We start from the raw sequence: 25,656 nt of genomic DNA on the forward strand, positions 1-25,656 counted from the left end.
ATGTCCCCCTTAGCCAATGTACCCAAGTGAAGTAGGGCACATTGTTATATGCTGACTGTTTCCTCCGAAAGGGCGTGGAACTGCCAGTGCTTGGAGCCTTTGGATCTATTTGATGATATGGTTAATAAATTTCAAGATGACGGACAGGCACTGTCAAACTTGAGACATTTGCTGCAGAGCAGATCCATGGCCTCCTCTTTCAATTTTCTTTGAACAATAGCCACCAGGCCATTTCTCTTCCCTGTCGTGATCGCAGCAAACGTCTTTCATTGGAAATATCAAAGAGCTAGATCCTGAGCTCCATCGGAATCACTCACAATTGTTAGTGGTACTTTTTTAGTGCATCACCGCCTCCACTGCAGTAAAGCGGTTAGATTGGTTTCAGGTGGATCTGGTCCCATGATAATAGCAGACAAGACCACACGCATGCAGATGAATTACTTTTCTTCTTAAATTCCAGGCCAGATTTTTGGGTGCGATAGTATGGCCCGCTTTTGGAAACAAATGGTAGAATAAAATAAATCTAAGAGAGACAGATGAGGAAGGTGAATGTTTTGGAAGTTTGGCTCATAATGAAGATGAATGAGTGCAGTTTTTAAAAAACCCAAAGAACAGAACAGAAGGGAGGAAGAGGAGGGTTGATAGAATAAGCATGCGTTTTTTCACTTTCACTTTTTGACCTCCTAGGAATGTTGTCACATTCATCAAATCCAGTGCCGGTTCACGATATTGGGAACACCTGCACAATTTCAGTGAAATGATGTAAGAAGATATCCAGCTGTATTGAAGCATTTTTAAAGATATTAATGTTCAGTTTTGACTGACTATGTCAAAAAATAGTTCACAGAACAATCTATTTATTATTGTGATTGTCTAGCTTGGCTTGGTGTACACTGTACTGCATCCTGGTTTTCATTAGACTGTGGAAGTGGTCACAATGTTGTGGCGAGTTTGCGTTGAGCAACTTTATGATGTGGTGCACATAAATACTCGACAGTATCATAAAGGTCGGTCATCTACAGTCATTTACTGTATATTTCTTGTGCAACTCATATTTGATCTGATTATATTGTGCAGGTATACCTAATGTCATCGGTGACCATATTGTGCCATATTATTACATTATTGCTTACGGTTGAGCAAAAATAAATAAATAATAATAATCATAAAAAAAATGCCCAATACTTTCCCATTCAATAGCACAAAAAAGTGTGTCCAAACATTTGACTGGCAATGAAGGCTCCACTTAATATTATTGCAAGCCACTGTAACATTACGCATTTTGAGCATTAACAATGTAGGAGATTAAAATAGTATTTTCGTGTTTGTCGTTTCCAGCTAAAACATATCAGATCAAATTTGGCCAGGGTCTAAATCTTTTCAGACTCAACCATAATCTCAATGTAATGTCATCTGTGCCCAACTGAACAAAGAGATTCCATGCCGTTGCCAAATTGGAGTGTAGAGGACATTCATTACACAAACACAATCTGTGCATTATCGTACATATATGAAAATCAATACAGTAATAGAAAATTCCTTTCTTCTCGCTGGACAAGATGAATAGGCTTTGCTGGTTGGTCTTCCACATTGCCCACCAGACCTGTTTTCTAATAAGTGGTCACCACAGCTTAAATAATGCAGAAGTGGAAAGCTCAGTGAGCGACTGGAAATGGGCGTGTGGTATAAACTATAGAGGCATCTCATTTACTAGAGGTGATTTATCAAGACAGCAAGCTGCATGCTTGGACCCTGTGAACCTTTTTGCAATAAATATGCACACACACGAGCACACACACACACATGGATTCAAAACTAGCTGCCCATAGGGATAATCCATTTATATGCTTGCAAGAAAAATGACCTTTTATGAGCGCAATGGAAGCACAATAATCAATAATCCATATCTGCTTTTTTTTTTTTTTTTTTTTTCAGAAACAGAATACAAACACACATTGGCTGACTATCTGGCAAACTGATGCTTGTAATGTACGTTGAGGTTCATGCTATCACACAATGGTCACACCTTACATTTTTGCTCACAAGTCAAAGCAAAAAAATAATAATTTACATCTCCCGGGTTGTCTTGGAAACCGCATGGTGGCTGTCATACAATACAATAGAATAAAAATGTATTTATATAGCGCATTTGACAACAGTTGTAGCTGTAACAAAGCGCTTCACATATAGCACATAGACTCATTTTCTTGGTATGTAGCCTTCATACCTCAATCCTTTCCCTTTCATTTTCAAGTATAAAACCACAATTTATTAAAAGTGGTTGTGAGCAAAATGAACTCTCCTCATCCTTTCTTTCTCTCTCGTCTGTAACTTAGATCTCCCAGATGGTGTCAGATGCATCCAGAGAAGGTTTGAACGAGGCTGCCCTGAACCGCTACAACACACACTCCCCTTCACACAGCAACTCAACATCACACACAAACTCACCCTCACACACTGCGGCGACCAACACCACGTCGCAGACCACCAGTTCGTCTGCAGCTTCTTTTTTTGCCAGGTAAGATGCACTCAGTTCAACATTACAGATAATATCACTTTATAGAAATGAAGCACAGTATCATCCTTCAGATGTCATTAAATCTGAAAACATCCATTGTGACACACGTCCAATAAGACGTGACTGTGGAGGATCAATTATTGATGACTAAGGATGGGAAGCTCAAAATGAACACTAAATAATAAATGCTAACAAAGGCGATGCAAAGGAGCCACTGTTAAATCCACATTGAGCAAGTAATACAAATACAGTTACAGGTCACTCTTGTGTTTATTATCCTTTTTCGCCCCATCCATATATATTACTAACACACTCCTCCGGTGTTACTTTCTTAACCCTTAAAGTGTCACGACCAGCTTGTAAATTCAAGTGGAACTCACACAAACATGTAATCATGTCGTCTTTTTCGTTTTTCCTTCGCTCACCTTTGAACCGGGAGGCAACCAGGACATTTTACACAAACACAACACACATCTGGCTCACATTCCAACTGTGCACAAGCAGCTGTCTTTTGGGATCACTTACAAGCATCAACGTTGAAAGAACACATAGTTAGTATAATGCTGCAGGTGTCAAGTGTGTCGTTGTGTATTTGGCTTCTCTTTGTGGGCGTATAATTGGATTGTGTATCTTGTGATGCTTTTTCTTAAGAATGTCAAAAGGGACAAAGTGGTTCCTTTGTTCCAGGTGTGACCTTCATACACACCCCATTTGCTGTACGCATCAAACACTTGTGTGTGTGTGTGAGACACAATGCAAATTTTGAACACGAAACTGTTTACGCAGTCCTTTTTGCTGTTTTTGTGCGTTCATGGTAGATGCAGCCATGCGGGGCTGCTAAATCCCATGGCTGCCATGCTCTTTAGCCTTAGACGTGAACTGCATGCAGACACCCCTATTAGACACACACACACACGTACACACAAAATCCCCATGTCCATTTTGTCGCTCTATGCCATTGTCTCGCCTTCATTTCTCTTTTCCTCACTCCCCGCTTCTTTTCTTCCTTCCAAGTTCCTCTCTAAATCCTCCTGCCTCCACACTGACCTCCATCGTTCCGTTAATACGTGTATGACTAATATCTTTCATTAGTGCCAATGGCGCCGTGAATATGTCACTCTCAAACCACGGTGGGGCTTTTTACCCCCCCCCCCCCCCCGTGGTGCAGTGGCCCTTTGGGGACGCTGGGTAAAAAGATGGAGACATGCTGTACATGTGAGGTCCATGTGTGTGTGTGTGTAGGTGTGTGTGAGTGTGTGTGTTCCTGCTGGGGGAAGGGAGTTTCTATCAGTGCAGGAATTTTTTACTGCATGCTCTGGCGATTGCCTCTTTGGGGATTTGTGTGGTTGGTGTGCGTGCATAGCCGGAGGTCCTAGAGTAAATGAATTGGTCCCAAGTGACTTAGTGAATTGGAAAGGTGTTGTTATTTTGGAAGGAGAACAGCTAATAGTGAGAGAGAGAGAGAGAGAGAGAGAGAGAGAGAGAGAGAGAGAGAGAGAGAGAGAGAGAGAGAGAGAGAGAGAGAGAGAGAGAGAGAGAGAGAGAGAGAGAGAGAGAGAGAGAGAGAGAGAGAGAGAGAGAGAGAGAGAGAGAGAGAGAGAGATAGGCTTTCTTTGTACTTCTTACTGTCATTAATCCCTTAAGACCAAAATGACACTTAGTGGCGAATTTAGCAAAGAATCAGAAATGTTGAAGATAGAAAATCTTTAAATGGATTGCCCTTACTCAACATCATGTAACATACAACTGGACATTATAATAAGAACCAATGCAAGAATCATATTCTATAAAAACCTCCCACATGTCAATTATGGTATGTTAGTCTGGCTGTAATGCAAACTTTTGTGTGATTCTTTTCTTCATTGAATTGGACAAATTCTACGATTAATCGTTTCAGTCCTACTTCATATATTTTTCAATTTCTGAATAGTACCAACATTTTTTTCAAGCTCTTTTCTGATTGTGAATCTGTATGGGCATTTAGACAAGTCTAATACAATAATGTGTTGTGATATACGATCCGGTCCTCAATTTTAAAATCATTTTTGTATTTATCGGAATGTACTTGCAATTTCAACCTGAGCGTGACGTTTAATATTTTTGAAGAGCTGTTGCACCGAAGCCACAAGAGTCACTGAGGGGAGGCGAGACGAGAGGATAAAGAATAATTGGCGAAAGCGGATTAAAATGCAGAGGTAGATCTGGTGGTTGATTACGACGTGAGAGGGATTGAAGCAAAAAGGGGACAGCAGAGAAGTGAAGGATGGGGACGAGTGGAGGAATGAACAAAGGGAACCCAGGGCTGGAGGGTTATATATGAAAAGGATGGAGGCTGGCTGACAGAGAAGGTGCTGATGGATGGGGGGGAGGCAGTCGATGGATGGAAAACAAGTACCCTTCATTTTAGAGTCAGATTGGAATAGATCCACTCAGCCAAATCCCAGGCCACTTGTCTCCAAACGCTGCCAATTAGATGTCGAAGTGTGTGTACGTACACCACACAGAACACACACACGCACAGTCATAGAATGTCTTATGACAATTTGTCAAACTGATGGATTTGACAAGGGGATTATAGTAAAGTGATGCCTCGACGTGAGGAGGATTCTACAGTCCCGCGAGCGCGTGTCCATCATCTTACTGCAACCATTTAATGTTGCAACAATATCAAATATCAAACTGTAGAAGTCAAAGTCGCTCGTGTGCGGGCAGCGTGGGATCAATTCCCGCTCCTAGGCGGTGTGCCTATTTGTGTGATTGGTTGTTCGTCTCCCGGCTGGCGACCACTGCCTTTTCCCCCGATGTCAGCTGCAAATTTTGGTTGCATCCTGTACACAGTAAATGTGGTCTTTTTTTCTCAAAATGGTGCACTTCCCCAACGTTATTGAAAAAATCAATAATGCTTTAAATGGCTAACCTTCAATTTCCAATCAACATTGCTCCTCTCGTATGGCCCCTCCATTATTTCCACACTATAGCCACCTTCCCATCTCCTCCACCTGGCACGCACCTCAGTAACCCGCTGCACTTAATTGAAAGCCAATGATGTGAGATATAGCTCTTTGACCGAGTGTGCACCAGGGCAGGAGGTCCTCTCGCTCGCTCTACCCTCACGTTAATACAGTATATCTGAAGAATGACAAAACGCAGGATTCCGACTGCTTCAGAGCTCAATTACTTGGTAATAATGTTCATTTATTTTCTGAATTAACTCCCACAATTAATTCAGCTGTGCATGGAAAATATGTAATTGAATAGCGCTAATACACTATTATGAAGCAACTCCACACAGAAAGACCACAGAAAGAGTCAAATCCAGAACCATAGAATTGTAATGGAAGTGTGCTGCTTTAAAAAAAAAATAAATAAAATCCCACCTTCTATGATTATGCACGATTGTGCTCTCATGGGGGGAAATAGTCAAGAAACGATAAAAACGAGTGAATAAGGGCAGCGGAGGAAGAAGGAGAGATTGGAAAGTGGAAGTTAAAAAGAACAAAGGCGCGCCTGAGTTGGGAATAGATGCAGCAGAAATATAAATATCATTTTAAAGTGGCTCCCTTTGAGCACAACGCCACAGGGAATAGAGCAACAAGAAAGCAAATGAGCCACTCCCCATCCAGATGTTGCTACTTATGTCAACAACGCTGTGCGTGTGCACGTGCGTGTGTGTGTGTGTGTGTGTAATTTCCAGTCTGCAATTAACATTTCTGTTCAACTTTAAGAATGCAATTGTAGATCCTTGTTAGCAAGCAGATCTTCATCCAATAAAAACATCAATTTGTGGATGAGGGAAGTAATAGCAAACTTTCATCTGTTATTTCCTTGTCAGAGCTGCACAGAAACTAAACCTAACATCCAAGAAGAAGAAGTTGAAGGCTGCACCATCAGTGCCGCTGCCCGTCACATCGGCGTCACCATCATGCGACAGCCAATTATTCCCAACCAATTTCAGCTCCGCCCTTCTGGTCGCCCCGCCCCCGGCTCCTCCCTGCCTTCTCCGTGCAGCCAATAAGATTAAAGACACTCCTGGTCCCGGAAAGGTAAGATATGTATTTTTTTAATGATAAATCTTATTCACTTCAATTTTCATATTTCTAATTTAGGAAAACAGTTTAAAAGTTGTTTTATTTTATTTTCTTCATGTCCCTGGATTTTTTTTCTTTACAAGCAAGTTTGATGTCTAAAGGTATATGGAGATATTTTCAGAAAACTGGTCAGGTTAAAGTGGTTACCTAGATTTATTTTTTTAAAGATGAGCTTTACTTATAGTACTGCAAGTTTGAATTGGTTGCATGTCAGTATGAGAATGTTTCACAACCCTGACCTTAAGCTGAAAGCTTTTCTTCGGTGTCACCTCTGGCGTATCATACCAAAATATGCCTAATGGTTACCATGGTAACATAGCTCAAGTTGACAAAAGACATCTGTGATCCTAGCCTGCGCTTGATGAAATGTGTGCATGTATGTCCTGTGGATGTGGTTGGAGAGGCGTTCATGCTGCTGAAGTGTGTGCAATATCGATTGTCCGTGTAATGAGTTTTTAGTGCTCTAGACCCCCGCCCCCCCCTCCACGAACAGTCAATGGGCTCACTGACTGTTCACCCACAAGGTTGGATTTGTATTGGCATGATAAAATGACTGCATTTGATCAAACTAAACAGACATGAAACAGACCCTGTCTATTGTGATACGGAGATATATCGTAAAGGGTGTTGTCTCTATCCAGAGGCCACAGGTGTGCATCCAAAAACTAAAATGAAAACAAACAAGCTTTACTTACTCGCCCTGCAAGGTTTTCTCGAAGCATCACAGTGCTGAGCCATCTTGTGGTCAACAGTATTTCTCTACTTTATAGCCCAGCATTAAAAGTTTTAATAATGAACGTAAATCCTTTTCCTGGGCTTTATTTTCTTCCTCATATACGGGGACAGGGGTCACCAACTTTGTTCCTCCGGGGCACCTATCCACTGTGTTTTGGACGTGTCCCTCCCACAACATGCCTGATTGAAACGATTGCTGAGGAGCTGATCACTTGAATCAGGTGTGTTGGGATCCATCCAAAACATTATGGATAGGAACCCTTGCGTACCCGAGTTGGTGACCTCTGAGGTGCACCTGCCAAATAGAATTAGATATAATACATCACTGTATTCACCAATGCTCAGTTTTAATTGACATGGTCGGAAAGCATAATAGTGTACATAAATTGTGCCTGTATTTAATTTTAGTTCTGTCACTCTGCTGTCCGTAAGTCAAATTAGGCACTAAACGATAATTCTTAAAGAATTCCGTTTTTTTTTGGTGCAATCAATGAAGGCTCCATCCCGGGTTTATCTCCATATGAAAGTGACAGATGTCTCCTCAGTTATTAGGAAGACACACACACGTACACACACACAGTCTGCCTTGTAGCATCTTAATTTAACCAAACTGGCTCAGCCTGTTGTTTCGTTTTCATTATCAGAAAAATCCATCCATGCATCCATCTATTTTCTATACTACTGTTGCCTAATTCAGCCTAGAAATAATACATTATTATTAAAATCAATTTGTAGACTGAATTGGCTGTTGTGCTCATTCCATCCTGGGTTCGATTTAAATAAATATATACTAAAACTAAATTACTCCCTTATTTAGAGCCCATATCTGCTTGCTTGGGTATATTCTCAAATTTCCTGTATCAGCAGTGTGCTCGAGACCTTACTGCTGTGATGTGAAATAGAAATTGTAGTGATTCTCAGCGAGAACCATATCCTGCTATTTCCCAACATAACAAGCCTGTGTTATACAAAATCAATCACATTTCACCGAGAGCTAATCAAATACACATTCGCATGCTCCAACGTGGGGACCAAAATGACCGAGGTGACATTTCTCCAGGAAAAATGTCACCGGCAGTGGGGGTCGGCTTCCCTTGCTGCAATGGCATTTGCACACATTTCTCTCCCCACCTTGCATTTCAAAGGTTTACATTGTACATTGAAAAATGTACAATGAGCAAAAAAAAAATCCCCCAGTGGAAGGCTGCATGATTCATCTTGTGCTACACGCTTAGTTTGCTGGCCCCAATGTTAATATGGCAGAAACCAGATTGAGACGTCACACTTAAAGCCGGGGGGAAATCAGCCTGCGCCGGGCACGTGTGTTACAAGGAGCTGAAGCCTGCTACCGTCCAAAGATGTCAAATTAATCCAAAACCCTTGGAGGATGTTCCTGAGTGGCGTGTGTATCTCACCTTCCCTTGTGGTATTGTTACGCTCCATTCATGCTGTCTTATAGGTCGTAGGTGCCCCCTCCCATCACTGTAATTAAATCAAACAGACGGGAGACTCATTGACGAGCACGGGGGGGGGGGGCACACAAATATCAGTCAACGAACTTCCATTTTACAATTTGACAACGTAACAAAGTGACTTGTCATGTTGTGCAAAAATTGATCCACTGTTTTTTTTCTCCATTTTTTTTTGTGATCAATTAGAAGTCAAAGCCTGACACTTAATTTGATAGTAAATCTTCATAAAGTCCCTCATAAAGTCAGAATGTTACACCAGCCTATTGAGTTTGAGTATTCATATCACTTGCTTATTTGACATCTATAATAATAATAATAATAATAATAATAAAAAACAAAAAGCTAAAGGGTTAAACTCCTTCATTCTTTCATTCTTACCCTCAAGCTTGCTCCCAGTCATCCTTTCATCCAGGCTCATCTCCATTTCTCAGTGTTTTCAATGACTAGAGGACAGAGGAAGATTTTTTTTTTTATCCCATCTCATCTATGCACTCCACATTTTGCATGCACATGCGGCTTGAGACTTGACCTTGGAGGGGGGGGAAGATGATACTATGACAGCTAATCAATTTTTAATAGCTGTGGTGATCCCTCTCAGGCAGCAAATTGTGTGTGTGTGTGTGTGTGTGTGTGTGTGTGTGTGTGTGTGTGTGTGTGTGTGTGTGTGTGTGTGTGTGTGTGTGTGTGTGTGTGCGCTCTCAAGCCCTTAAATGAATAAGTGAGTCTGTTATGAGACTGCTGTATTCCACCTTGTGGATGAAATATTAATATACTCAGTGCTGCCAGAGGTGGAGCATGTTATTGACACATGTACACACAGATGTTGAGATTTTTTGGGCAGACTTTTTTTATTAAAAGAAAATCCAGCGGGGGCGTTTTAGGATCGTTTTTACTCGTACCCCTCAAATGCAGGTCAGGCAACTAACTTGCACATCTACAGAGACTGTTACTTCATTCAGAGACAATAGTTGTGTCAGGATAGCTTCACTACTGAGCATTCACAGTTCCTGGCCAAGAAGAACACGGTTGCGCTGGACCAAACTCGCAACTCGGCCAACCTTATGATTATTTTCCTTTTACCCAAGGTCATGGGATTCGTAGATATGATGAGTGATGTCATGCGGAGGATGTCGGAAGAATCCATCCAAGAATTTATGAAGGCGTAGCAGATCCGTCTGGGAAAATGCGTAAGACTGTAAATTACTACAAACCCCTCGTAAATCTTTCAAAAAAACAGTTTGTCAGGATTGGCCAATTTTGCAAAGCATGCCTTTCAAATGTCTTAGAAAGAGAAACTAACTCTAGACTACGCCTATTCATCGTGTGGAACAGGAGAGGAAGGAGGTAAAACCATCGAACAGATATCTGGGAGAGCCATTAGTTCCGAGTGCTGTGAAAGAGAAATGACACAATGGTGAAGGATAGAGGGAACGTCCATTTTGAGCGAGGGATGAAGGGATGTGTGGAGTGTTGTCTCACCAGCACTCTTTTTTTTCAATAACCACAACAAAGAGTCCATTAGCTTTGTGCTCTCTCATCAACAAAGTGTGTCTGCATGAAATTGGCTATGGTGCTTGGCTTCACATACTGTATTGATCCATACCAGGCTGGAAGTAGTCCAAGGATCCTTTGAGAATACTGCAGCCATCAGAACACACATGCAAACACAACTTTGCTCGACTCTGGTTTAAACGCTCAGGACCATTTGGTGATTTTGTCACCAATTAGGTTGATCGTTATGGGATACAAGGGGGATACTATAGATTCGTACTCCTTGGTGCATGGCTTTATTTGGCATTTAATGTCTTTTGGAAAGACTTAGAAGATGGATAAATCTTCTGGCCTATACACGCTTGCTGGATTTGTGTTTCTGTGAAGCTATTTCTCACCAACTGTTTTGACAAAAGATCAAGTGGCAGAAGTTGGTCCAAACGCACACACAGAAACAGATCTGGCAGACGTTGTGACATCTCTAGCAAACTCAAAGGCGGAGTTTGTCGTGTTGAAACTGCTTGCAAGATTTCAATGCAGCTTTAGACTAAAACCACCACACACCTCATTAACGTACACCAGAACAATTCAGACTCAGACTGTGGCTCAAACACATTTCGCTATATAGGCAGCCATGCTTCTCTCAAGATTTATTCTCAATCGCCGTCATGGTAACGCAAAGTTGTACCATTATTGGCACACAGCATTGTGAGGAGTTGCTCATTTGCATATCACAGGACCACCCTCCTAAAAACAGGGCTATTTAAAGAGATTGATAATTCTTTATTGTTAAGATATTTTGACAAAAGCGTATAAAGACATTTGGGAACTGTTTTAATTTGTGGAAAATTGCACAACATGTCTCCTTTAATTAAACAAAAATGCCCGGTGGGATACAGTACCGAGCAAGTGTTTCTCATTACTTGAGTCAAGGCAACGTTTTTGATGCAGCGGCGGTTTTGGATTTCATTGGATTATGCAGGTGTACCTAATTTAGTGGCTGCTGAATGAAGCCTTATAATACGCATCCATGTTCGCCCCTCTCTTCACAGCAATTTATCTCACAATTTGAAGAACCTGATACATCGTGGCCTCGTGGAGTGTATACACCATTTATTTACTCACTCACTCTCAGACAAGAGAAGAGAAAATGCTCTCAAGAGGAGGGAAGATTTTATGAGTTACGCCTTGTAAAGCATGCAATAGTAAAATCCTTCCCCCAGGCTCTCACTTATGTGATGGGCTCTTTTATTGGGGTCACGAGAGGGCATGTGGAATTCAAGTGTGTGTTGGAGTGTGTGTGTGTTTGTGTAACGTGCAAAGTGTTGACCTGGCACAGAGCCACTACTCAGTTCACTTGGGTCACCAAGGTTGCATATTTATTCTTTCACAGGTGAGCGTGAAGCAACATTTTGAAATTGATAATTATTTTCAAACATACACAGCCATACACACATAGTCACGTGCACACACAGTTTATTGAACCAACTCTCTTAAATGGCCCATGGTCATTTAATGATGCAACCAAAGGAAAGCCTGTTAATATGTTATTAGATGTGAGTGAGAGAGAGCGAGAGATGAATGCGCACATAAACAGCAACCCACTCTGCGCTAAGACCTCTTTGGATTTTATATCCGCCCTTCTACAACATGGGCTACATAATATATTTTTATATTAGTTACCAGGCATCAGAGAGGCTTTTATGCTTTTACACTTCATAACCCAGTTGTCATTTAAGATGGGGTTGCTCACTGAAGCGTGACCTTGTTCGGCTCCCTTATTGTTTTTGTCCCTTGGTCGTGAAATTATGTGTTAAAAATGAATCAAAGGTTTTGTATTCATAGGAGGTAGCCATGGGCGTAATGGTTGATTATAATTGATCGTAATTGTGTGGAAATAATTGTCGATTCTTGATTCTCAATGCTGTTGATTTGAATATTCATAATAATATGTAATATAGGAATTTGTCTTGGGATATTATGAATTTAGGGTTAGATTTAGCAACAGGTGGGATTTTTGGTCTGAAATATTCCAACCCAATGGAAAATTCATCATGTACAAGCTTTAGGTTGAACTTGAAAACCAAAAATGAAAATAGAACACAAACCTCATGTGCTAGGGGGAAAAAAAAAGTAGTATTAAGAAAATTGCAATCCGAAGTGATGCAGCGTGTTGCGGCCTCTGCTATCAAAGCGAACAATGGGAGCTGTCAAGCCCTTAAATTGAGGCTGCTAACAGTTTGTGATGGCAGTGGGAGGAATGGAAATGCGGTTGAAAGAGGATTCTGACATTAGGCAAATAGAAGCGAAGGGGTGTGGAGGGAGAGAAAAGCGTGGCAAAGAATTCGGGGAAATATTGAATTCAGAGTGGCTCATAGTAACACAACAGCCAATTTGTGTGTAGCCTCACATTTTGTCTTCATAATCTCCTTACTCCATAAAATATTTACAATTTGAATTATATTCCCAAGTGGCAAGAGCATGTATCCACAGCAAAGCTTTTCATAATTAATACCTAATGATGTTTCTTCTTTAGGTGAAAGTGATGGTGCGTGTGTGTCCAGCGTCTCAGTCGGATGTGGCCGAGTCTAGTTCTTTTCTCAAAGTGGACCTGAGGAAGAAACAGATCATCATCATGGACCCGTCAACCAATCAGACGGCAAGCACCGCTTCCCAGAAAAGAGCAGCGGCCAGCCAGGTCCCTCCCAAGATCTTTACCTTTGACGCCGCCTTCCCCCCTGATGCGTCACAGGTAATTAGGCTCGCCGAGTAATCTCCATTTTTCGATATAGCAACATAAGTGTTCAATGATAACCCAACATCAGGTTTTGACAATCTCTTGACCTCAGCTCTAATTGGTTCTTCATAATTGTCCTGCCTTACCTGTTGCTAGGCGGAAGTGTGCGCGGGAACGGTTGCCGAGGTGATTCAGTCAGTAGTGAATGGAGCAGATGGATGTGTCTTCTGCTTTGGACACTCCAAGCTGGGTAAGACATACACATGCGTGCACGCACACACACGTGCTTGACAAGATGTGCCTTGGCTGGCTCTCATCGATCAGAAAAAAAGAAAGAAAGAAGGGGATTAGTATGTCATTCTGGGCCTGCATTGTCTCTAGCTACCTAATCCTCCTGAGGGCAATCCTAAAAGGGTCGGGACCTCTCACTAAAAACTAAAACATGTCACAACCAACATGCGATCAAAGCCTAGAAACTCCTAGGAAACTTGAAGTCTCCTCTAAAAGATTTCATGTACAACAATCACGACCGAGATAAAATAGTTGTAGGCCTTAACAGTTCTAAAATACAAATTGCAAATGTTTGGCAGTTTAAATGTCATTATAATCGTAATTCGGCAGTGATTCTTTCCTGCACCACTACAAAGATTACCACAAATACATTTTGAGAATTACTCCGCTCGAATAGAACCCCCGTCGTGTTCAGACAATATGTGCAAGGCGCGCAGAGACGAACTCGTGCTTGTCACTGCTCAATTGTACTTGATAAATGATAAGTGAGTCATTTTATATCACGGACGAATCCATCAAACAGCAGTAAGCTTGGCTCTTTCAATCAATATTCCTGTTCTACGAGGTGATATCGCACCATGCCGACCTCCCTCGTTGGAACGGCCGTAACAACAGACGAGCGTTGATGTAGTCCCCCTACGGCCATCCATAGTAATGAGGCTGCATTACAAGGGCATTAACTTTTTCACTAATTAAAATAGGGAAAGTAACACACGGAGCATTTATGGCGGGCACTGTGGCTGTTGGCTGTAGACACACGCCGGCTTACACAGTCTGCTTTCACAAAGTCAAATTTTCAACGAACATGGAGAAATGAGTAAAAGTCCAAATGTGACTACATTTATTGGAGGACCTTCAGGAATGCAAATGATTCCCTTTTGCAGAAATGATGGTCAAGTCTCAATTTGTAGGATGTTGAATACATTTCTATCAACATGTGAATAAAAAGTGAGCATTAGCTTTGTCAAGAATAAAATCTCATCTCATCACCCTCATTATGAACCTTTGATATGTTGAGGTTTTGAGGTGGATTAGTTTCTTTCAACAAGAGGAAAAAAAATGTAACTACAAAATTGGCAGACATTTCATGACTAAATAAAAAATCGGAATAAACCTTACCTACTCATACAAAATCATTGCTATACTCTTCTTTATGTGACAAATATATTAATGTTGTGACAGTGAGTCACAACTCTCCGGGAAACAGGAGGGAAGAGAGAACATAGTAAATTTACAGTGCCGCTGACAAGGACTTGATCCTCTATTGTGTCGCAGAACAAATCAGACACATTTCACACGACAGCCTATTCGTGCCCTTATAAGTCTTCAGGAGGGTGTCACACATTTTTGTGTGCATTCTGATCTCCTGACAGCCACAGCAGGTCTGTGTGTGTGTGTGCCCAAGGGGAAAAACACACTTCACACACATTGAATTTCACACAGTGTGTGTCTGTATGTCTGTCTTATCTGATCCAGGCAAATCTTATACGATGATTGGCCACCATGACTCCCTCCAGACGCTAGGTATCATCCCATGTGCCATCTCCTGGCTCTTTAAACTCATCAATGAGAGGAGGGAGAAAACAGGGGCGCGCTTCTCTGTCCGCGTGTCCGCAGTTGAGGTTAGTGTTGCTCTTTGAATTTTTCGAAATACTCCAAACATGCACACTGACTACTTTTTAAATTTCATCAGATGTAATGCATCCTCACCAGAAATGAGATGTGTTACTATTTCTTTGTATGGATGTGCTTGTGAAAGGTTTGGGGCAAAGAGGAGAACCTGAAGGACTTACTCTCTGAGGTAGCCACGGGCAGTTTACAGGATGGACAGTCTCCTGGAGTCTACCTGTGCGAGGACCCCATCTGTGGCATGCAGGTACAAACATGCCACATATAAAACACATTGTATTAACTTGTGTGTACTCATGTGTTTGTGTATGTGCATTGTGCGCGTGGGTGAATAAACCAATCACAGGGCAGATATAGAACAAGCTAAAGAAGCCAGAGATTGCAAATCTGCTGAAGCACGGAGAGATCAAGATGATTTAATTATACCATTTTATTTATTGCGATTATCCTGTTAATTATTTGTGGGAAACAGAGTACAAATAAAATTGTGTGTGTGTGTGCCCAATGCTATATGGGATTAGGGGTTGTGATACAAGAACATCTGTGTAATCCCCCACTAATCTGACATAATCTCATCAGTAATGATACCCTGCAGTAAATCAAGCATGCACACATGCATGCACGTGCGCACCCCCCCCCCCGCTGGGTGGCGTGCATCAATACATTACCTTCCCCTCTTGTCTGGTTGTACTTTCTTACAGTCTCAATCTTGTTTTCTCTCACTCACCGCAGCTCCAGAACCAGTCCGAATTGCGTGCTCCGACACCGGAGAAGGCGGCCTGGTTCCTGGACGCGGCCATTGCGGCCCGCCACAGCAGCCAACGTCCCGACACCACTGAAGAAGACCACAGGAATTCGCACATGTTGTTTACGTTGCACATTTACCAGTACCGAATGGAGAAGACAGGCAAGGGAGGAAGTGAGTTCTTATGTTCCCACCAATCAAATACAAAAATCTTTTCAAACGTTTTGGACCTAGAGCATTTGCTTTCTAATGCTAATCTTTCCCCTTGCACGTCTCCTCAATTCTATTTCCATTATTCCACCTTGCAAGTGTCTGGAGGTCGCAGTCGCCTCCATCTGCTGGACCTGGGCAGCTGCGACGTCGGTGTCCTCGGAGGCGGGGCAGCCGGGAAAGGCAAGGAGAGCTCTTCGCCCAGCTCGGCGCCTCTATGCCTTTCCCTGTCAGCCCTCGGCAACGTGATCCTGGCCCTGGTCAACGGAAGCAAACATATCCCGTACAAGTAAGCTTCAATGTGGAAATAAACTCATTTGGGTCAGGCTGTGAACATAATACAAGACGAGTAGAAAATAAACATTTTTTGCAAGTAAAAAAAAAAAAATCTCTATATTTTTTAATGTACTGCAATAACAGTGAAGGCCTGAAACGTTGAGATAATTCAGTATAAAGTTAACAGTCGAATAAAAGAGAGAACCGGACTGGCATGAAGAAATAAAAGTGGCATTTCATATTCCAAGGTTTTAGTCAGTGTCAGAAACAACACCTGCTGTTGCATATTCATCACTGCGGTTTTGGGATGAAAGCTACAAGGAGCGAGAAAGATAAAGTTGAAGAGAGGCAAACAAAAGGCAGAGGACAAATGGGGAAAAAGAGCAACAACCCCAAAAATTTCAGTATGCATTAGCAGTTGTACACTATGCAAATCTCCCTCGTTCTACCTTTCCCTGAATTCTGTGTCCTTCTTCTACCTTCCTTCCTGCCTTCTTTTTGAGGCTATGTGCGCCTTGCTGGGTTAATTAAATCACCAACACTACATGCTACAAGCTCATTGAAGATGGATTCTTACTTTGGGTGGCTCAAGATAATGTGGGATCGGGAAGGGATTTACACGCCACAAACCTCATGAGAGCACGCGTCACTTCAAGGCTATAGTGTGGGATTACGTGATGGCAATTCATTTTGAATGTGTTTGGTGAGGCTTTGGCCGTGTTTGACAGGAAGCCACATGCATACAAGAGCTGGATTGAATGCAGGAAGAGACTGAAATCAATCATTCAATGTCTCCTGTACTCATGTATTTACAAATGTAATAGTTATATATACTCTGAGCAGGAGAGAGATGGATTGGTTTAACCCAGGGGTAGTAAACAGTGGGGGTTAAAGAGAAGAGGTCAAGACGAATGTGTTTGAATGCAAATGTGTTTTCAAGAGATATGCCCGCAGGTTGCGTGTTTTTTTTAAAAGGGATAACGGCAGAAGATGTATGGTCATGGCACACAAATTGTATACACGCCAAAAAAGGCATGAATAGCTTCAGTAGCATACTTCTTAAACACACCGTATATTTTCAGTCTCCAAGTTTAATCTCCTAAATGGAAGATAAACTTCCAATATTAGACTGCTTAATATCCGCAGTGCTTCTCTTAAAACCTTTGTGCTTGCTTGCACTAATCCATATATAGAACAGAATATTAAGCATTAAATTTGCCTTTCTAATCTGTTCTGCCTCTCAACTCTTATGTATTAGCACAATCTACTATTTTAAAATATTTGTGACTGATGCTATTAATAACCCTTGTTATGATATCGTCAACGTATCCAGCCCATAGCGCGTGCTGTCTTCTGTGTCTGTCTCAAGGGACAGCAAGCTGACCATGTTGCTGAGGGAGTCGCTAGGCAACATAAATTGCCGCACCACCATGATCGCTCACATCTCGGCCTCGCCGGCGGATTTTTCGGAAAGCCTTTCCACCATCCAGATCGCGTCCCGTGTCCTACGCATGAAGAAGAAAAAAACGAAGGTCACCGTGGTGAGTGAATACGACATTTGCTTCATTCATTCCATTTGCAGTGCACCACACAGAACACACAGTGCCCTTTCTTTGCTATTCAGCAAAATGTTTATAGAAATTATGGGGGTTTGTTTACGTAGACAGCAGTACGCTCAGGCGTAAGAACTGAAAAATTGTCATCTTTTGGAATTCAGTGGACGGTTAAACCGAGAGCATTTTCTATAAAATGCACCTGACAATTTGGCAACAGAAAGAAGACTCGACTTTGATCAGCTAAAAACAGGTCTAAGTTGTGGCGCTGAGGTCTAACACGATATTGGTGGATTTCATAGAGAAACAGGCAAACATATTTTGCGCTCCGTTGATGTGTTTGATGACATCGTATTTCATCTATCTGTGTCGGTGCTGTTGGACGATAAACCAAAATAAATACATTTTTAATTTATTTGAGTTTTTATTAACATGAAATAACAGTGCTCACCTCCCAATAAAAGTTACTCAATAAAATAACTGAAAATGCTAAATCCAACTTTAGTCCAAAAATAAACACAAAATTCAATCGCTGTCATCAGAACAAAGAACATTTTCTGTTCCTAAATTGGGATGATAAAATGAGCCATAATGCTGCAACACTGTTTAGACATTTACATATTTCACATTCTTGGGTGACGAGTCTCAGAAATAGAATTGTTCCTTCTTTCTCTGTCACTCTCCCGAGAAGCACAAATTGAATGTTGTACAAAAATAGTATTTACTGTGTGCCTGTCGTCAACATCTGTCCTCAGCAATACACCTCCAGCTCGTCTGGAGGAGAGAGCTCCTGCGAAGAAGGTCGCATGCGTCGGCCCACTCATTTGAGGCCTTTCCATCACCGCGGTGACCCCAACTCAAACGTGCCGCTGCTGCGCCTCTCCAGCGACCAGGACGAGCAATACTCAAGTAGCGAGCAGTCATGTGACACCGTCATCTATGTTGGTCCCAACGGGGCCGCGGTGTCAGATCGAGAGCTGACAGACAACGAGGGTCCGCCGGAAATTGTGCCAATAATTCCTGCTCTGCTGCGAGCAAAATCAGAAACGCTACAAAGTCAGGCGGTCCAGAAGGTAAATGACATTTAGGTCCTAATCCAACATGAATGATCAGATGACTGATTCCTGAAGTTCTGCTTCAGCAGGTGCAGCCTGAACCCGAAAGCCAGGATCAACCAGGCGGTACATCTCAGGCCCAGTCCGCTCAATCGATACTAGGACAGCCATTGGCCACCGTGCCTGAGGAGGGGGCTGAGTGCCTAAAATGTAACACCTTTGCTGAGCTGCAGGAGAGACTGGACTGCATTGACGGCAGCGAGGAGGTGAGGAGTACCGTCATATTACACCGAAGCAAATTTGGAGATAGTGTAGGAACATTTTGAGTAGCGCACTTTCATTGCAGCATGATATTTTTCTGTAACCCATGCTGGGCACCACCTCTACTTCAGTCTACCGTACCATACTGTGGGGATCCAGAAGACTGAGTGAAGTACGGCAGCTTGGAGAAGAAAAAAAAATCGAGAAAAGCAGCTTATTGTATGGGGTGTATGGTTATAACAGGACTAAGAGTATTATCAAGCTAACGTTAAATGTTGTTTGACATTCATTCTGCTCAGGTGGCAAAGTTTCCCTTTGAGGAGGTTTCGGTCTGCAAGCAAGGATCCAAAGAACCGTGTTTCCCCTCTACGGACTTAATTGCTCCTGCTGAGAATGCATCTGCCGCTCCATTAAACACAGAGGCCAAAACAGGTGAATTATTTGCATTCAAATAAATAGGGTCATTGAAGTCTTTTTTTTTTCCTCCTCTGTATCCTCATCTTATCCAATACCAAAAGTAACTCATGAATATCCTGCAGGCGGTGCAGTCCAGCTCTCCTCCTCCTCAACAGAAACGTCCAGAAGGAAAACCAATGATGAGCAGCTGCAAGATATAAAGGAGGTGGTAGAGGAAGCAGAGCTAGCTCAAACCATGATCCACATTCTGGCACATAGTTCCGGGTCCACCCTCGTGTCTGGGAGTAGGAATGTTGCAGGAAGCACCGTCTCGAACCCTCTGCACAGGGCCAAGACCACACAGCAACATGATAGGTGAATCATTTCAACTTTGAATCACCACTACTCCAATCACAACTCAAACTCCAACCACCAAACCAATCAATTTTAACCAAAATATAGTTTGCTTGATTATCCTTTTATAATTGATCTCATTGAGGCGTACACAATTAAATCACCTAAGGTATTTTGTCATTAAAAAAATTATCTCATCTGGACTGTCGTGACAGTGTGACCATGGGAGTTAACACTGAGGGGAAAGCAAGGCCACTCGGGTCACCGCGCCTTGGGATTGCCAGTCTGACAAAAACATCAGAATATAGGTGAGGTTCAATTTTAAAGAACTAAATTTTGTGTGATGCTAAAGATGCATATGAAATGAAAACGTGGTAAACTCCTGGGTGTCTCCAGGCCTCCGTCCTCCCCGTCTCAGCGGTGTAAAGTGTATACTCAGAAGGGAGTGATACCAGCAACATCTCCACTGTCCTCACACACTCAAGATGAACAAGCAACAGAAGCTTTGACCTCAGACAGTATGTTTTTCCACACATCTTCCGATGATGTGTGTATTACAAGCCCTTAGATTGATTTAGTTGAAAATTCACATATTAAAAAGTCAAAATATTCATAGTTTTTCTTATTAGTTTAGAAAATTACCTCAGGACTGGTTGCCGGTCAATGGTGGGACTGTACTACATAAATTTAACGTGTCTTCTCAATACAGACAGTCTGGCTGCAGACAGCGGTCGTTCCTCCACAGAGTGTCCACTGTCCAGAACATCTCCTGTTGGTATGAGTCCACAAGTCAAAGATCCGACTCCATCCCTGTCTACCAGCTTGGGGTCTGCAGAAACACTCTGTGATGATGACGTCCCTCCGATACCCTTGGATACACACAGGGATGGTGAGTGAAATACTTTTTGGCTTTTACAACTGAAGGGAAGATCTGAAATGAAACACACATGACCACTGCAGGACTAGCTGGACATCACTTGCTGTGTGAGGAGCTATCAATAGATGAGGAGGCACTCGATGACACAGCTCTCATGATGACGCAGCGTCTAACCTGTCGACCACCGAGCATTATCAGCTTCAATAGTGACTGCTGCTCCGTGGACGTCCAGGCCAGTGGAGTGCTCACAAGCCCTGCAGAGGATGGAGCTGCAGAGAGCTTTCGTGTCATTGCAACAAGCTCTGAGGTTACAGAGGTTGTCACCATGGCAGAGGTAGGTTGACACAACGTTTGATATTTAGGTTTGAAATACACCTTGTGAAAAGCTAATGAAATATGTCAGTCATTCCATTGCTGCCAGAATTTCTTCCATCCAAATATACGTTGTAGCACAAACTGCTAGAGCCCAAATGTAGGCTAGTTGCTAGCATTACTTTATCCTTGTCAACTAAATTCTTCTACAGGTGGCAATGGCCAAGCTCCGCATGGACGGGGATACGATTGTCTCAGTGATGACTCCTATCTCCTCCTGGATGAGTGATCTGAGTGCGTGCAGTGAGAGTGATCACTCACTTCACAGCTTCAGCCAGTCTCAAAGTCATCAAGGGGAAGCCTTGGCTGAACCCAACCAAATTTCCTTGGGATTGGATGGGTCAGGAGATAATGGAAGCAGTGGACGTTTTAGAAGAGGGAGTCTAGAAGGAGCGCTGTCAGAAAACAGAGGGGAGAAGGGAATGGCAACCAAGGACAGATTGAGAAAAATGCCTCCATCTATGGCTAAAACGACCATCCAGTCTTTGACAGCACTTGGAAACCTGTCTACCTTCAAGAACCCAACCAGTACTATCAAACAGATGGCTGTGCATCAACCAACAATCTGCTCCTCACCAACTAAATTTAACACAGTGCAGTTAGCTTCCATTTCTAGTGAAATGAGCTTTGAGGACCCCTGGTTGATGCGTGGTATGGAGGATGGGAAGCCCAATGAAGAAGTCAGGCCAGTGAAGAGGGAGGCGGAGCATCCAAAGAGCCAATCAGGGCAGAAGATCGAAGCAGCTGGAAATGGAAACATTGAGAAATTCTGCAGGGATGGTGAGAAAATACCCATTGTTTGCCTCGACTACTCACAAAATGAGAAGTTTTGCTTTGTTTAAATTTTATGGGCCACTCGATTAGTCACCAGACACAAGAAATAGCCTTTGAGCTTTCAAAAGAAATCAAAAACATAATTAATATTGCAGTTCAATATTGAGAGAAGTCTATTTTGATCATTAATAATATTCATGAAGCAGATTATGCGTGGAATGTTGATTACAAAGTGAATAACTGATTTTCAATTCTTTTGTCAGCCATTGAAGATCATGGTGGCGCTAATTCAGGCGCAGAGGTGATATCATCTCCAGACTCCTTCAAGAGAGTGGTGGATGGCTGTGAGATGGTCACTAGTCTTGCTCAAGGAGAATGCTTGGTTGATAACTACAAACCAGAAATCCATCGAACTGCCAGTCTCCCTCGTGCCTGGCATCGGCTGAACCGCCAAGATGGTTTAGATAACACAGCGGAGTACAGGAATATTGGTACCACCTCTTCAACTCCCTGCAGTCCACGAGCTACACTCGACCGTCGGGGTTCGACTGGAAAACAAGGATTTTTCTCCCACAAGAAGGGAGGGATGCCACCTTTGCCACCTGTACGCAAGTCCAGCCTTGACCTACGCAACAGGGCAGCCAGTCCACTCCACCAGCCCATCCATGAGGTCTCCATACCGGGCAGTTCTACAGATGATCCATGTGGCACCAGACAACGTGGCTCCAGTATCGACAGTAGTAGACTCTTTAGCGCAAAGCTCGAGCAACTTGCAAGCAGAACTAACTCTCTTGGTCGAGCTAACAGTGGATCGCACCATTATGACTGCTTGTCCCTGGAAAGGGCTGAAAGCCTCCGAGGGGGAGGATCAAAGGGAGATGGTACCATACCTCGTACCGGTCGCAGCCTCACTCGTGCCGGAAACGGCACAGGAGGTAGTCCCGGTACGTGTAGCGCTCCGCAGTCGCCTGCTAAATCAAGTGGTCAGTCAAAGATTTCTGCTGTCAGTAAGCTACTGATGACCAGCAGTCCCAAAGCCCGAAGTCTGTCTGCCTCCAGCACCAAGACTCTCAGCTTTTCTACCAAGTCTCTGAGCCAAGCCTCAAATAGAAGCTCTAGCCTTCCCCCAAATGGAAAGGTATGACTTTATCAATGCACTGATACCTTGACTTACAATTGTGATTCACTGATTGGGACAAACAGTCCGAAACACTAATCAAAAATGAAAACACTCACAAGGACATAGAGAAGGCCAAAACCTATGTCCAGATGCTCACGTTCAGACTAAGCTTTGCATCTCCTTCCACAGCCACAAAGCAGCATTCAAGTTCCTGTGCAGCAGCAGGGACCCTCTCCTGCATCGTGGTCCACGCAGTCTCTGAGCCGCAGTCGAGGAGGAAGTTTGGCTGCCAAGCTTCCCCTGCGGGCTGTTAACGGCCGTATCTCAGAGCTTCTCCAAGGGAGTGGCGGTTCACGTTCCAGGAATCATGCCCAGGGAGGAGGTGCAGATCCAGCAGAGGAAAAAGTCACTGGAGGGGCAAGGTTGGCCAATTTGAACCTATCAAAGATTGTCTCTTGAGTAGCAATAGAGAGATCTTTTGACAATGTTTTGTGACATGGCAGTGGAGGGGCACTGGTAGCAGGTGGTATTGCTGGAGGAGGCACAGCCGAGGAAAGAGCACTAGCAGTCCAAAGCCTTCCATCTCCCTACAGCAAGATCACTGCTCCGAGAAAACCGCATAGATGCAGCAGTGGCCATGCCAGCGACAACAGGTATCCGTGCAGTCATACTAGACTTCGTGTTAAAGACCTTTCACCTTGAATCTGGAGTGCAATGGCAGGGTTAACTTTTTCTTTTTATACAAATGCTATTTTCTAAACACGGATCTTATTTTGGCATCTAACAGCAGCGTACTGAGTGGCGAACTGCCTCCGGCCATGGGGAAGACGGCCTTGTTCTACCACAGCGGAGGCAGCAGCGGCTACGAGAGCATGCTAAGAGATAGCAGCGAGAACACAGGAAGTACTTCCTCGGCTCAAGACTCGCTCAGTGAGCACAGCTCGGCCACCACCTCCTCCAGACGCAGCTCCAAGAGCAACAAGAAAAGCAGGAGCAATACTGGATACTTAGGAGGTGAGGTCTTAGACTGCTTGTGGCAGGATTGGGAAGGGAAAAAAAGAAAACGAAAAATATGAAATTTGCTAGTGTGCAAACATGCACCCTTGCATTTGAGTTTTTGTATCTACAAAAAGATTATCGTGAGAAATTGGCTTTTTCTAAAGGTCTGTTTTTTTTAAGCAAGCCTTCAGTTACATCCCCTTATTCTTATTAATGACATTTATATTTTTACATTTGTGACTTGCTAAAGTACTATTTTGTATAATCAGTATTTTCTAACCTCTCAAATGTATCATTGTAATATTCGTACTTTTTGCATCTTCTTAGGAGCAACGCTAACATGCTCACTCAGCAATTCCAACAGCACAAAGAATTGCACTTGCGACCAGTACTTCAGACGATCTATTGAAAGCCGTAAAAGTCCAAAAAGTGACAAAGTGTAGTCTTAGGGGTGTCAAAAGCGGTGTCAGTAGGAATAAAATGTGTGCGTGTGTGTGTGTGTGTGTGTGTGTGTGTGTGTGAGTGTGCGGGAAATATGCTTGCACAAGGAGTCAGGTAGGAAAGGTGACCTGGACCAATCATGTGTGAAATGGTAGAGGGGAACTGCTGCTGCTGGCTATAATGAATCTACATTCACCAGCACATTACGCAGGAGCCTTTAATATGGCTGCCAAATCACAGGCCACTGCTTGAGCATGACAATGGATATGTGCGTCAAATCAGTTTTGACACAGGCAGCTCAGCAAAGTGCGCGTCTCATTATCGATATAAATTGGAATAACCTTTTCGTTGTGCTACTGGAGTGTAGAATTACCTCCTGGCAGGTGGATTTGTTGACATTTTGGAAAGCTTGCTCACTGTCAAGAAAGTCTGCTCCAAGGTATCTTTGCCATTTTTCGATATATATTTAGGTCTCCAGCGTCGTCGTCTGATTCCGGCACTGACCTTGGACTCCTCCACGTCTCCTCACCGCTCGGCCAAACAGGCCGCCACGTCTTCTTCTTCCTCCTCCTCCAGCCCGGGGGCATGTTGGGTGGACGGACCACTGGGGCCGCCCGCCTCTGCAAACCTACGAGGTCCGGGAGCTGCCACAACGGAGGCCTTTGAGATCAAGGTGTACGAAATCGATGATGTCGAGCGCCTGCAGAGGAGGAAGGACAAGGTGGAGACCAAGGTGGGATGAAAAACGACATGAATTATATTTTAACGTATTCGTTTTTTGAAGCAAATGCGCCACACTGAATGCCAAATACAATTTATAATTGAGGGGTTTGGCTGCCACACATTAATCTGACATGAAATGATGGCAGTGTTTCACAGAAAGGAAAGCATGAAATTAGATTCCTCTGTAGGTTTCTTCTGAGAAGCACTTAAATTTCATCTGCGCCTGTTAGGCTGCTCGGTGCCACCCAGTAGACAGCGAAGCTCTTGAGGGGTTTGTGATTATGTGAAAGTATGCGAGTACTGGAATAGATTGTGCACTCATTTTGTGGCTGTGTGTTTATCAGGTTTACGTCAGTGGCAAGCTTCGCCTGCTGGAGCACCGTCAGCAGCGCATCAGCGAGGTCCGAGCCAAATACCAGTGCTTGAAGAAAGAGCTGGAACAAACCAAACAGCACCTGATGCTGGAGCCTCAAACATGGACCACCGAGTGTAAGTTTCCTATATATATATCTCAGACGGTTTTAATGATGATGTTGAAT

The 25,656-nt window shown here is 43.2% G+C and overlaps 1 protein-coding gene across 1 annotated transcript in view; it reads left to right on the forward strand.

Annotated features, from left to right (window-relative positions):
- kif26ba (kinesin family member 26Ba) overlaps positions 1-25,656 on the forward strand; it is a 49,829-nt gene that overhangs the window by 19,754 nt on the left and 4,419 nt on the right. Inside the window, exons 4-27 of the mRNA XM_085908262.1 lie at positions 2,337-2,518; positions 6,351-6,561; positions 12,841-13,056; positions 13,198-13,291; positions 14,809-14,954; positions 15,092-15,208; positions 15,694-15,880; positions 16,016-16,205; positions 17,562-17,733; positions 18,501-18,818; positions 18,887-19,066; positions 19,361-19,493; positions 19,601-19,832; positions 20,027-20,119; positions 20,208-20,329; positions 20,521-20,700; positions 20,772-21,022; positions 21,213-21,840; positions 22,098-22,972; positions 23,144-23,376; positions 23,458-23,607; positions 23,742-23,968; positions 24,865-25,115; positions 25,462-25,606. Of these exons, the coding sequence (XP_085764388.1) occupies positions 2,337-2,518; positions 6,351-6,561; positions 12,841-13,056; positions 13,198-13,291; positions 14,809-14,954; positions 15,092-15,208; positions 15,694-15,880; positions 16,016-16,205; positions 17,562-17,733; positions 18,501-18,818; positions 18,887-19,066; positions 19,361-19,493; positions 19,601-19,832; positions 20,027-20,119; positions 20,208-20,329; positions 20,521-20,700; positions 20,772-21,022; positions 21,213-21,840; positions 22,098-22,972; positions 23,144-23,376; positions 23,458-23,607; positions 23,742-23,968; positions 24,865-25,115; positions 25,462-25,606 (5,533 nt within the window). The remainder of the gene's footprint in view (positions 1-2,336; positions 2,519-6,350; positions 6,562-12,840; positions 13,057-13,197; positions 13,292-14,808; positions 14,955-15,091; positions 15,209-15,693; positions 15,881-16,015; positions 16,206-17,561; positions 17,734-18,500; positions 18,819-18,886; positions 19,067-19,360; positions 19,494-19,600; positions 19,833-20,026; positions 20,120-20,207; positions 20,330-20,520; positions 20,701-20,771; positions 21,023-21,212; positions 21,841-22,097; positions 22,973-23,143; positions 23,377-23,457; positions 23,608-23,741; positions 23,969-24,864; positions 25,116-25,461; positions 25,607-25,656) is intronic.

This window comes from Syngnathus leptorhynchus, chromosome 3 (genome assembly GCF_054491065.1).
Source record: "Syngnathus leptorhynchus isolate UIUO chromosome 3, UIUO_Slep, whole genome shotgun sequence".
Lineage (NCBI taxonomy): Eukaryota > Metazoa > Chordata > Actinopteri > Syngnathiformes > Syngnathidae > Syngnathus > Syngnathus leptorhynchus.